General features: G+C 34.3%; 1 protein-coding gene across 4 annotated transcripts in view; it reads left to right on the forward strand.

Moving 5' to 3' along the window:
* Positions 1–14,480, forward strand: part of COL19A1 (collagen type XIX alpha 1 chain) — a 453,356-nt gene that overhangs the window by 68,012 nt on the left and 370,864 nt on the right. For 3 of the 4 annotated variants that reach the window (XM_056818444.1, XM_056818443.1, XM_056818445.1), the window contains exon 10: positions 3,111–3,164. In XM_056818444.1, the coding sequence (XP_056674422.1) occupies positions 3,111–3,164 (54 nt within the window). Of the gene's footprint in view, positions 1–1,489; positions 1,514–3,110; positions 3,165–14,480 lie in introns of all 4 variants that reach the window. The other variant, XM_056818442.1, reaches the window with a different exon arrangement.

The following is a 14,480-nucleotide window of genomic DNA, read 5'->3' on the forward strand; positions in this document are numbered from 1 at the left end:
TTTCACTTTTGTCTCAGTATCCTTAGCACCTAGCACAGTGTTTGGCACAATGTTCAAACTTAAATGCTCATTGACAAACTGTTAGGCCTCTATTGGTTGAAAGAATTTCCTCACTAAGGGTTCGCTGTATAAATAAAATCACATACACCTGGTCTAAAAATAATGTCAGGAACCACTGTTATAGTGCTGTCCATTCCACAAATGCTTTGATTCTAGTAAAGTCTGTTGAAAATAAAGTTAACCTCACTTGTAGTAGTGGAAGGAGCACTAGTCTTAGAATCCAAAAACTTGAGTTCTAGTCCCAGCTCCAGTACTTACAAGTTGTATGAACATTATCAAGGCATTTGATCTTTTTTACTTTAATTTCCTGATGTGTAAAATGCAAATAAAATTTTAACACTTATCTCTTAAGGAAGTTGTATGGATTGTACATTTTAAACTTGTACAAATATTAGTTATATTTATGAATTGATTTTATTTATTCTAATAGATTTACAAGTTGTCTCTCTTGATGGAATATGAGTTCCTGAAAGGCAGGGTCTGTTTCCTTTTTTAGCCTTTGTATCTCCATGACTTAATACAGTGCTTAGTACATAGCAGAACTTTAATAAATTCTTGTTGACTTATTGTTATTAAGAATAATTGATTAGATATTTTATTCAATACAATTTTGAGTCCTACTGAGTAACACAACCATTATAATTCTTGATTTTTTTCATGGAGAAGATAAACATGGCAGCTAAATATTTTATATATGAACCATGCCTTGAGCATAGACTTTTCTAGATAATAAGTATCAATATACAAAATGTGTCCTTCAGTAAGGAGACAGTGTGATATAGAGGATAGAGTACTGGATCTGGCATCAGAAAGGTGAGTTCAATCCTCATCAGATATGTGTGACCAAGGAGAACTCATTTAAACTTTCTGAGCCTCAATTTCCTGATCTGTAAAAAAAAAGGATAATAATACATGCATGTAGTACTTGCCTTACAGGGTTGTTGTGATGTTCTTCTGAGAGAATATATGATACTATGTTTGCAAACTTAGAAATGATAGTAAGCAAAACTCTTCTTATTATTATTCAGTAAATTAAACCATAATAATAGACATATTATTAATTAGAGATAACCAGGATAAGTGTGAGATATTTTTTCTTTCTTCTTTTTTTAACCCTTACCTTCCATCTTGGAATAAATACTATGTATTGGTTCCAAGGCAGAAGAGTGGTAAGGACTAGGCAGTGGGGTTTAAGTGACTTGTCCAGGGTCACACAGCTGGGAAGTGTCTGAGGCCATATTTGAATGAGGTATTTTTTCCCACTTATCCTTATATAAGATTTTGGTTACTGCTCTTAGGTGGCAAGTGATATTTTGGGGATCTGCTCATTTAGAGTAATGTAGAGTTTGATAATAAATGTTCAGATCTCTTTCAGAATGATATACTTTTCCCCTTCTTTTTTTTCCCATTTGCTACATAATTTCTGAAGACCTTCTCTTCTGACAGTCCTTCTGTAAGTTATATAATAGCTGTTTATATTTATACTTCAGGATTATTTCAATTTAATTTTGTAACTCTTTATGATTATGAGAAAAGCATCAACTAGAGTAGTCAGAGAACAAAGCCCTTGACTTCTCTTTAATGTTTTGAGAATCTGAGAAACTCTAACTCCTTTTAAGTACCATTTAACCAAGGGAGTCTGCCAAGAGGTACAAGGTAAACATTTTGAAAGCTAGTTCCAGAAGCAAATGTATTTTTGCTTAAATACTCTCTGTGGCAATACTACTATGTTTTGTGGTATTGTTTTAAAATTGTCATGCTAATATTTTTTTCATTTTTACAAAGTTTTCTTAGTTATATTAGAACTGTATTCTTTTCTACTTTACATTATGAATGATATTTCATTGTATCCATAATGTCTAGGATGTGGGAAACCCATCCACTGCTAGAGATTGGAACCCATCTATGTCATCTGGTGTGACTTTTATCATGGCCTCCCATAAATCCTTCTTAACATCATCTGTCCAGTATTCTGGAAGCCTTTTAAAGGTCTTTGAATATTTCATAAGTTCCACTGCAATACTGGGACTATCTATCATGCAATACCACATGACCAACCCACTTCATTTTCCAATCACCTGAATTTGATGGTATTGTCTATACCACTTCTCATTCATTGGCATGATATATAGTATACCTATGACTCAAATGTATCTTTGTATTGTCCTTTGTGAATAAATGTGTCAAAAAGCGCTTAAACTAAAATCACTGTTTTTGGACAGATTTGTGTTCATTGTTTGTTCTTTGTCTTCCCATCCATTCTATGTGACTTTATTAATGTGGTCTACTTATTTATTCTTTTATCTTAATGACCTCTCATGGAAGAAATTTGAATACTTGTATTTGAACAGAGACTTGTAATTGATGTTCTACTTCAGTGGCCTCTTGCCATAGCTATCCTAGGAATGCCTTCTTTGTCAGAATAGAACTCTCCCTAATATGATTTGAAATAATAATTAATACTTTTCTTTTACTCAGACTTGGTTATTATAATTTTTCTTAATCTATTCATTTCATTTGCTTAGCAATTGTAGTTGGCAACCAAATTACTTAGCAATGAAATTACTTTCTCAGTTCTATAAGACCTGTAATATTACCCTATCCTATTTCATAGTTAGAAAATTTCACTGGTTATTATAAAAAAAAGCAGTTCATTTTCGTGGTTTTAGAACTTTAGGTTTTGGGAGATTATGTTCTATTGTTGTGGTAATTTTCTAGAAATGTATTTTTTAGACCTTCCTCCTCCATTTCTCTAATTTATAGTCATACAGCTCTTCTAAGACCTCTCTTTATGGTTGGAACTGGAATTGGGAGGATGAAGATTAAATAATTATACTCCTCTTGCCTTCCAAAGAGCTAGACGATAATGAAACATCAATAGAAAATTGCTGACATAGAAAACCCCCTAAATGTCTGTATTTAAGTGTTGGATAAGGGTCATTTTGCATCAGATTCAAACTAGAGTTTAAACAAAGAAGTACCTAATCTGTGAAATGCCATAATATCCTTGCCAAAAATATTTACAAAGCTTTAAAATTTCTCCATTTTAGGGTTCAGTTGGTATCAAAGGAGACTATGGGGCCCCTGGAATTCCTGGGGAAAAGGTAGGTTATTTTGCATATGAATTGATACAAAATAATAATGAATGAAGCATGATGCATTGGGAAACAACAACATTTTAGTAGGAGTCAGGAGACCTGGTTTCAAGTCTAAGTTTTACTATTAATTTGTGACTTTGGACAGATCATTTAATATCTCTGCTATTGTTTCATCTTTTTTTTTAGAGTTCAAATGCATGATCCTTTAAGTATTTTAAAATCCAGAATGCAAATTTAAAGCCTTGTAGCAACTTTGTAAAGAGCATATTAAATCTAAAATCTTAGTACAAAGGGCAGCGAGGTGACACTGTAGATAAAGTGCTAGACCTAGAGTCAGGAAGGCCTGAGTTCAAATTTCACCTTAGATTCTTCTTAGCTATGTGACCTGAGGAAGTCACTTAACCTCTATAGCCTATCCCTTGCCACTCTTCTGTCTTATAATTGATACTGAGACAGAAAGTATTAAAAAAAAAAACCCAAACAGAACAAAAATAAAATCTTAGCACAACACTTGGCACATAGAAAATGCTTGATAAATGTTCTATCTAATTATCACCTATCTGTCATTCTTATTATTATTAAGGCCTTTACAAAGTCTTACTATTCCATATTTTCATATTTGAATTAAAATATTTTGTGAAGAAAATTAATTCATTTAGAATTTATATAATTAATTACATGTAATTATTTATATTTATAATTATAATGAGTGGAACCTTTCATTCAAATGGGCAAATGAGTTTTTATTAAAATTATTAATGAATTTTGAGGAGAATAATATTAAATCATATAGCATATCAGATGTGGTGTTTTAGTATAAACCAAGCCAGATTTTTCTGTGCTTGTAACTCTATGATGAATTCAATTTGAAAAGAAAAGAAACATGCTAATAACATAAGATAGGAAATGGAAAAAATAGTAAAAATTGTGTACCCTTGAGGTAGTTACATATATTTGCCAGAGATTGCAAGTTAAAATTTCTGAAACTGATAATCAGTGACTTTGTGCTAAGATAAGGGAAAGAAGGGGACAAGTATTTATTAAGGACTTCATATTTGCAAGGGTATCAGTACTTTATTAATTTTTTATTTTTATTATTTTTTTTAGTTTTTAAACATTATTTTATTTGGTCATTTTCATACATTATTCATTGGAAACAGAGATCATTTTCTTCCCTCCCCCCCCAACAATCTCTCCCCTAGTCGACACACCCGATTCCACTGGGTATCACATGTGTCCTCAATCCAAACTCATTTCCATGTTATTGGTTTTTGCATTAGGATGTTCATTTAGAGTCTCTCCTCAATCATATCCCCTCCATCCCTGTAGTCAAGCAGTTGCCTTTCCTCCGTGTTTTTACTCTCACAGTTTGTCTTCTGCTTGAGGATAGTGTTTTTTCCCATAGATCCCTGCAGACTGTTCAGGGACATTGCATTGCTACTAATGGAGAAGTCCATTATATTCGATTGTACCACAGTGTCACAGTCTCTGTGTACAATGTTCTCCTAATTCTGCTCCTTTCATTCTGTATCACTTCCTAGAGGTTGTTCCAGTCTCATGGAATTCCTCCACTTTATTATTCCTTTTAGCACAATAGTATTCCATCACCAACATATATCATATTTTTTTTCAGCCATTCCCCAATGCCCCAAAGGGCATCCCCTCATTTTCCAATTTTTTGCCACCACAAAGAGCGTAGCTATGAATATTCTTGTACAAGTCTTTTTCCTTATTATCTCTTTGGGGTACAAACCCAGCAGTGCTATGGCTGGATCAAAGGGCAGACAGTCTTTTATCGCCCTTTGGGCATAGTTCCAAATTGCCCTCCAGAATGGTTGGATCAATTCCCAACTCCACCAGCAATGAATTAGGGTCCCCACTTTGACACATCCCTTCCAGCATTCATTACTTTCCTTTGCTGTCATGTTGGCCAAACTGCTAGGTGTGAGATGATACCTCAGAGTTGTTTTGATTTGCATCTCTCTGATTATAAGAGATTTAGAACACTTTTTCATGTGCTTAAGTTTTGATTTCTTTAACTGAAAGCTGCCTATTCATGTCCCTTGCCCACTTTTCAATTGGAGAATGGCTTGATTTTTTGTACAACTGGTTTAACTCTTTCTAAATTTGAGTAATTAGACCTTTGTCGGAGGTTTTTATTATGAAGATTGTTTCCCAATTTATTGCTTCCCTTCTAATTTTAGTTACATTGGTTTTGTTTCTACAAAACCTTTTTAATTTGATGTAGTCAAAATTATTTATTTTACATTTTGTGACTCTTTCTAAGTCTTGCTTGGTTTTAAAATCTTTCCCTTCCCAAAGGTCTGCATGTATACTATTCTGTGTTCACCTAATTTACTTATGGTTTCCTTCTTTATGTTTAAGTCATTCACCCATTCTGAGTTTATCATGGTGTAGGGTGTGAGGTATTGATCCAAACCTAATCTCTCCCATACTGTCTTCCAATTTTCCCAGCAGTTTTTATCAAAACGTGGGTTTTGGTCCCAAAAGCTAGAGTCTTTGGGTTTGTCACAGACTCTCTTGCTGAGGTCATTTACCCCAAATCTATTCTACTGATCCTCCTTTCTGTCTCTTAGCTAGTACCAAATTGTTTTGATGACCACTGCTTTGTAATATAATTTGAGATCTGGGACTGCTAGGCCACCTTCCTTTGTATTTTTTTCATTATTTCCCTGGATATCCTTGATCCTTTCTTTTTCCAAATGAACTTTGTTATGGTTTTCTCTAATTCAGTAAAAAAAGTTTTTTGGAAGTTCAATGGGTATGGCACAAAATAGATAAGTTTGGGTAGGATGGTCATTTTTATTATGTTAGCTCTTCCCACCCATGAGCAATCAATATTTTTCCAATTGTTTAGATCTAGTTTTAATTTTGTGGAGAGTGTTTTGTAGTTGTGTTCATATAGTTCCTGTGTTTGTTTCAGCAGATAGATTCCTAAGTATTTTATATTGGCTCCGGTGACTTTAAATGGAATTTCTCTTTCTAATTCTTGCTGCTGAACTAGGTTGGAGATATATAGAAATGCTGATAACTTATGCAGCTTTATTTTGTATCCTGCAACTTTGCTAAAGTTGTTGATTATTTCGACAAGCTTTTTTGGTTGATTCTCTAGGATTCTTTAAGTAAATCATCATATCATCTGCAAAGAGTGACAGCTTGGTCTCCTCATTACCAATTTTAATACCTTCAATTTCTTTTTCTTCTCTAATTGCTACTGCTAGTGTTTCTAGTACAATATTAAATAATAAAGGTGATAATGGGCATCCTTGTTTTACTTCTGATCTTATTGGGAAGGCTTCGAGTTTATCCCCATTGCAGATGATGTTTGCTGATGGTTTTATATATATATATACATATATATATAGTTTATTATTTTTAGGAAAGGTCCTTCTATTCCTACACTTTCTAGTGTTTTTAGTAGGAATGGGTGCTGTATTTTATCAAAGGCTTTTTCTGCATCTATTGAGATAATCATGTGATTTTTGTCAGTTTGCTTGTTAATGTGGTCAATTATGTGGATGGTTTTCCTAATATTGAACCACCCTTGCATTCCTGATATGAATCCTACCTGATCATAGTGGATAACCCTTGTGATGACTTGCTGGAGTCTTTTTGCTAGTATCCTATTTAAGATTTTTGCATCTATATTCATTAGGGAGATTGGCCTATAGTTTTCTTTCTTAGTTTTTAATACACCTGGCTTTGGGATCAGTACCATGTTTGTGTCGTAAAAGAATTTGGTAGAACCCCTTCTTGGCTTATTCTGTCAAATAGTTTGTATAATATTGGGATTTGTTGTTCTTTGAATATTTGATAGAATTCATTTGTGAATCCATCTGGACCTGGGGATTTTGTCTTAGGGAGTTCTTTGATGGCTTGTTCAATTTCTTTTTCTGATATGGGTTGTTTAGGTAATTTATTTCTTCCTCTGTTAGTCTAGGCAATTTATATTTTTGTAAGTATCCATATCACCTAGATTGCCATATTTTTTGCCATATAATTGGGCATAGTAGTTTTTAATGATTGCCTTAAATTCCTCTTCATTAAAGGTGAGGTCTCCCTTTTCATCTTGGATACTGCCAATTTGTTTTTTTTTCTTTCCTTTTTTTAATTAGACTGACTAGTACTTTGTCTATTTTATTTGTTTTTTCAAAGTACCAGCTTCTAATCTTATTTATTAAATCAATAATTCTTTGACTTTCAATTTTATTGATTTCTCCTTTGATTTTTAAGATCTCTAATTTAGTCTTCATCTAAGGATTTTTAATTTGTTTGCTTTGTAGTTTTTTAATTTGCATGCCCAATTCATTGAACTCTGCTCTTCTTAATTTGTTAATATTTGAACTCAAGAATATAAATTTCCCCCTGACTACTGCTTTGGCTGCATCCCATAGGTTTTGAAAGGATGTCTCACCATTGTCATTTTCTTCAATGAAGTTATGAATTGTTTCTAAGATTTGTTCTTTAACTAGCTGGTTTTGGAGAATCATATTGTTTAATTTCCAATTAATTTTTGATTTATATCTCCATGTACCCTTGTTAATTATTATTTTCATTGCATTGTCATCTGAGAAGGTTGCATTTATTATTTCTGCCCTTTTGCACTTGTTTGCAATGTTTTTGTGCCCTAATACATGATCAATTTTTGTGAATGTACCTTGTGCTACTGAAAAGGTGTATTCCTTTTTGTCCCTATTTATTTTTCTTCACATGTCTACTAACTATAACTTTTTAAGATTTCATTCACTTCTCTCACCTCTTTCTTATTTATTTTTTGGTTTGATTTATCTAGTTTGGATAGAGGAAGTTTCAGATGTCCCACTAGTATAGTTTTTCTATCTATTTCATCCTTGAGCTCCTCTAGTTTCTCCTTTAGAAATTTGGATGCTATGCCATGTGGTGCATACATATTGAGTACAGATATTTCCTCATTGTCTATACTGCCTTTTATCAGGATGTAATTACCTTCCCTCTCTCTTTTAACTAGATTTATTTTTACTTTGCTTTGTCAGATATCATGATTGCTACCCCTGCCTTCTTTTTATCAGTTGATGCCCAATAGATTTGGCTCCATCCTTTTACTTTTACCCTATGCATGTCTACCTTCCTCATGTGTGTTTCTTGCAGACAGTGTATGGTAGGGTTTTGGATTCTAATCCACTCTGCTATTCGCTAGCGTTTTATGGATGAGTTCATTACATTCACATTCAAAGTTATGATTACTAGCTGTGTATTTTCCAGCATTTTGATTTCTACCCCTGGTCCTGCCTTTTCTTCTTTCACTATTTCCTTCTACACCAATGTTTGTTTATAATCAGTCCCCCTAGTTCCCACCCTTATTTTACTTCCCTTTCTACCCCACTCCCTTTTTATTCCCCCCTTATTTTCCCCTTTAGTCTTTTTAAAAATTGCCCCCCCTCCTTCCCTTGTACTGTTTCCCTCCCCACAAGTCCATTTTTTACCCTTCTACTCCCCTATAGGGCACAAATCTATTCTCTGCCCCAATGGATTGGATTGTTCTTCCCTCTTTGGGTCAGTTTCAAAGCACGTAAGAGTTGAGTATTTCCTATCTCCAACCTCTTTACCCTTCCAGTGTATCGATGTTCTCCCCCCTCCCGCCATGAACTTCTTTGTGCCATATACATTTACCCCCATTTGTTTCTTTTCCCATTTCTTTTATTATTAACTTCTTTTTTTTAGCTCTGGTTGTATATATATATGTATATATATACACATGTATATGTATTTATGCATGCATATATCTATATACCTATTTATGTCTTGTCCTTTTATCCTATACAGTTTGTCACTCTTCCCTCTAAGTATGATTCTTCTAGCTGCCCAGGTGATAGCAACAGTTTTTAAGAGTTACCAATTACCTCTTTTCTTATAGGGATACATATCATTTTAACTTATTGAGTCTCTTAAAATTGTTGTTGTTGTTGTTGTTTTGTTTTGTTTTTCTTTTTCCCCTCTTTTTTAATTACCTTTTGATGATTCTCTTGAGTTCTTTGCTTGGACATCAAATTTTCTGTTCAGGTCTGATCTTTTCTTTATGAATGCTTGGAATTCTTCTATTGTGTTGAATGACCATATTTTCCCCTTTAAGAATATAGTCAGTTTTGATAGATATTTTAGTCTTGGTTGTAGACCTAGTTCCCTTGCTTTCCGGAATATCATATTCCATGCCTTTTGGTCCTTCAGTGAGGATGCAGCCAGATCCTGTGTTTTCCTCACTGTGTTTCTGTGATATCTGAATGGCTTCTTGGCAGCCTGTAATATCTTTTCTTTGGTCTGGTAGTTTTTGAATTTAGCTATAACATTCCTGGGTGTTGTCATTTGGGTATTAAATACAGGAGGTGATCTGTGGATTCTTTCTATCTCCACTTTCCTCTAGGACATCAGACCAGTTTTCCTGATTAATTTCTTGTAGTATTGTGTCCAGGCTTTTTCTTTTGTCATGGTCTTCTGGTAGACCAAGGATTCTTAATTTGTCTCTTCTCAAACAATTTTCTAAATTCTGTTTTGTGAATGAGATGCTTCATATTTTCCTTAATTTTTTCATTCTTTTGGTTTTGTTTTATAGTGTCCTGCTGCCTTGTGATGTCACTTAATTCCAGTTGTTGTATTCTGGTTCTTAAAGACTGGGTTTCCTCCCTGGCTTTTTGGTCATCCTTTTCATTCTGGTCTGATTTTCTTTGAAGATCCTCTTTCATCCTCTTTACCTCATCTTTCATCTCCTTTGCCTCATTTTCCAGTTGGTTGATTTTGGCTTTCAAGACACTATTTTCTCGTTTTAGTTCAAGTGCCTCTATTTCCAGATGACTTATCTTAATTTTTACATTTTTTTCCCAATTGTCTTCAGCCTCTCTTAGTTGTGTTTTGAGTTCTTCCACAGCCTGTATCCAGTTCACTGGGATTTCTGATTTATCGTTTGCTGATCTCTCCTTCTCTGTTCTGTTTGCTGAGTAGAAGCTGGCTATTGTAGTTTCTTTCTTCTTTTTCTGTCGTTTGCTCAAATTCACCCCTTCTTTCCTCCCCATATTTGTCTGTGCTCTTGCTCCTCTCATTTTTTTGGTTTTGGGGGTTTCTGTCAGTCTCCCCTTTTGGAGCTTTAACAGGAGATCTCTTGGTGTAGAGTCTCAGTATCAGCACTTTAAAATATCTCATTTGATGTTCCCAGCAACCCTAATAAGTATGGTAATTTCTATCCCCATTTTACAGTAAAACAACAACAACAACCACAACAAAACAAAAACCAAAACAAAGGCAGACAAACATTAAGTGACTTGTCAAAGGTCACATAGCTAATAAGTATTTGAGCCCTCATTTGAACTTCCTGACTCCAGGACCAGGACTTTATTCACTAAACCTTTAGCTGTTTCTAATTATGGGGACACAAACATAAAAAATGATATAATTTCTGACCTTGAAGGAGTTTACATTCAATTGTTTTTGGATTTTTTTTACTTCCATGTTGGTAATTATGATAAGAGAATACTCATATAAAACCAAAACTTCAAAATAAAAATACAAATGAACTAAAGTGAAAAATAGCATTCTTCAATCTGCATTCTGATTCCAACAGTCCTTTCTCGGGAGTGGATAGTATTCTTTGTCATAAGTCCTAAAGAATTGTTCTCAATTATCATATTGCTGAGAGTAGATAAGTCTTTCAAATCTGATCTTCCTAAAGTATTGTTATTACTGTGTACAAAGTTCTGTTTATTTTCACTCTGCATCAGTTCATACAGATCTTTCGCTTTTTCTTAAATCATCCTGCTCATCATTTCTTATAGCATGATAGTATTCCATCATCCTTAACTCTTTTTGTTGTGGCAAAGAATTGCAAATTGAGGAGATGTCCATCAATTGAGGAATGTCTAAATAAATTTTGTGGTATATGAGTTTATATTGAATTGAGGAAGATGCATGCATGTACATGTATAATATGTGCACAAATGAGTATCTATATAATAAATACAAAATAATTTAATATAAAGTTGTTAGGGAAGGAAGAAATCTACAGTTAGGGAAAGAAGCAGATCAGAAAAGACTTCATGTAGAAGGTTAGCCTTAAGTTGTATTTTAAAGGAAGTGAGGGATTTTTTGAGGCAGAATTGAGGACGGAGTACATTCCAGGCATTTAGGAATGACCATTAGAAAGCCACAGAGAACAGAGATGGAATTCATTTGTGAGGGATAGAAAAAAGGTCAGTTTGGCTAGAACTTAAAATGGAGGAAGGGAAATAATGTATAATGAGGCTGGGAATCAGGCTAGGTTATTAGGGGCTTTCTTACCCAAAAAGAGGATTTACACTTCATCTTGGAGACAATGGAGACACACAACAGTTTACTGAATAGGAGAGTGACATGGTCAGACTGACACTTAAGGAAAATATTTTAGAAAATTGAGTGGAGGATATATTGAAGACAAGAGGACCAATTAGGAGATCATGTAATATTTCAGGTAAAAAATAGTTCAGGTGATGGAGGCCCAAACTAAGATGGTTATCATGGGAGCAGAGAGATGATAGACTGTAGAGATTTGGTCTAGAAATAACTAAAAAAGCTAGAAGATGCATATCTGATTGGACACATAGTGATATATTGTGGGAGTTTAATTTGAATGAACATATTTTTACATAACTTTGAGATGTACTGATTATCACTTTTCCAAAAAGAATTGTCTAATTCTGACAGGATTACATAGAATCCCAATTGAAAAACAAAATGATTCTAATTAAGTAATTCAGGATGAATTATCACCTTCTGATGATGCATGTTAATTTGTGTGTGCTCCTATGTTAAAATAAGACTACAGGTCAATTTACAAATTTGCATACAGGCAAGCCTTGATTAGCCCAGGATTCATATATACCAATAATTCTGTAATGACTAATCCACAGGGACTTCCACTACCACAGCTATAGGTAAAGCCTCAAGGACTGAAACAACCATTATATGACTCATGGGTTGTCTGTAGGTAACAGATTAAATCAGGGAGAAAGAGAACTTCTGGATTGTGTTTGTAAAAATGTCCATTCACCCAGTTGTTTCAGATTCCCTTGAAAGGAAGGGAATCAAAACCATGTCACACAGAGATGCTTAGCTGAGAGAAGAACAGAAGGGTGAGAGGCTGAAGATCATGCCAAATGATCATCTTTAGGGGAAAAAACCCTGAAAATATTGAGCCTGAGGAAGAAAAGGATATTATTAGATGTCTTTTGCATAGTTGACAGCCTATGAACTAGTGCTATTTTCTAGGTTCCTAGGATTTTTCTTGAAATGAAAGAGAATTGTTCAAGTTCTTTTTCCCTTTCCCTTTCTATTTTTAGTGACAACACGCCTCTCTAAATATATGATTTTGTGTTATATCAGCATCTATGCTAAAAAAAGAATGTGTGCTGACACACAAGAAAGTTACATATCCAAATGAAATATAGTGAAGGATTTTATTTGCAACTGACTGAGGTCCCAGAGAATTCGAGACAGGGGATGCTTCAAGTTTGGGGGTACATTTCTTGAGATTGGCCTCCACTATTAGCATAATCTCAGTTTGTGACATATGTATTAACTGCTCGTTGGGGGCGAGGAGTGCAGCATCAATGATGTCTTGCCAGTTTTTCCCTTTTTATCCAGAAAAGTCCCATTTTCATGTATGTGAGTGATGTTTCTCCTCTTTTTGTTTGGCTTCAAAGAGTTCTATAGCAGTAAATTTCAGGGGAAACCAAAGTATTACCCATTACCTCTATCTAGCTTCTATCTAGAGGAAGTTTTGGGAACTCTGAGCATTTTAACTTGTTTAGGGGCCAAAAGAGTAAAAAAAGAATAATTCATCCCATGGCTAATTTTGTACATTTGTTCTCATAGATATAGGGACCTACTACCATGATGGCCTTGTCTTGATTCTGTGAATTTTTAACCGAGAAATCATCAGTGCTCTATCACTTATGTGTGTATGTGTGTGTGTGCGTGTGTGTGTGTGTGTGTTCATTAGTTCATGAGGGATTTTATGGCAAAACAGAGCAAAATTACCATTAAGTTTGTACATTGACTGAATTTCTGACTTAACACATTTATTCGAAGGATTGTCATATGGAGATTTTATTAGGCTTGTTATTCTTCAAGAGGGCAAAACGAGGAGCTGGAAGTGGCAAGAAAGCAGATTTATACTTGATTCAAGGAAAAGCATTTAGATATCCAAAAGTAAAATGGGTTATCTTGGAATGTATTGGATTCTTTTTTTTTTTACTAGGTCTTCATGCTAAGATTAGATGACTATTAAACAATGACAGTGGGAATTCTCCCAGTTCCAAGCTACTAGTAATTGCTTATATTATATTGATCTGTGCTTGAACTGAGGAAAGAATGAATATTCCAGAGCATTATGGGTTGAGAAGTGTATTAACCTGGAAAGTGGGAGCTGAAGGGGCTGCAAAGGGGATAGAGAGATGAAATTAGAGGGGGAAATTTTTCTTAATGAAAAGTAGTAATTGTATATGGGACATAAAGCAATTATTTTCTCCTTCCTTTTTTTCCCATTTCTTCTCCTTTCTTTTCACAGCATCATAGATATAAAGCTGGAAGGAACTTTAAAGGGCATCTAATCCAAACCTCTCATTTTACAGATAAAGAAAATGAAACTGAGGGCAATTAAATTACTTACTCAAATAACCTCTCCTCTTCCTGTTGAGCACTCAGGGATTTTCCCACAAGTGCCAGCTCTTTGACATATTTTTTCTTCCCATGTCAGTTACCTAGGTACTCCTTTTATTTCCTTTCAAGGAACTCATATATTGACCTGGATGACTCCTTCTTTCATTGCCACTAAGCTTCTACTTCCAAACAAAATTCCTTTCCTGCCCTGACTTGCAAAAAGAGACCCCTATTCTACTGCCTCTTTCAATATTTTTCAGGTTGTTTGTTGTTAGTGTTGCTGTTAGAGTTTGGGTTTTTTGGGGTTTGTTTCTACCATTAGCAACAAAGAGTAAACAGCCAGGGAAGTGGAAATGAGAGCCAGAGAGTTAATAGTTTTAAGATGTGTCACCATAAACAATTTTTTTCAGATATTGATTGGAATGTTATTGTAACTCTTAAGTTCTGATTTTTTATTCTAGGCTTCAACCTCATTCTCTTTCTGCAAAGCCCCTTTATTGCCTGAGATTTCTTCTTCCTCTAGAGCAGAAATTTCAGACACAAAATGCTGATATTTGTTAGTTTCTACACCCTGTTAAAAAATCTCATAACATGCTGGAAAAATGAGTCAAGGACTCAAAGGGAATTTTCAAATATTAGATT

This window comes from Monodelphis domestica, chromosome 2 (genome assembly GCF_027887165.1).
Source record: "Monodelphis domestica isolate mMonDom1 chromosome 2, mMonDom1.pri, whole genome shotgun sequence".
NCBI classification, from domain to species: domain Eukaryota; kingdom Metazoa; phylum Chordata; class Mammalia; order Didelphimorphia; family Didelphidae; genus Monodelphis; species Monodelphis domestica.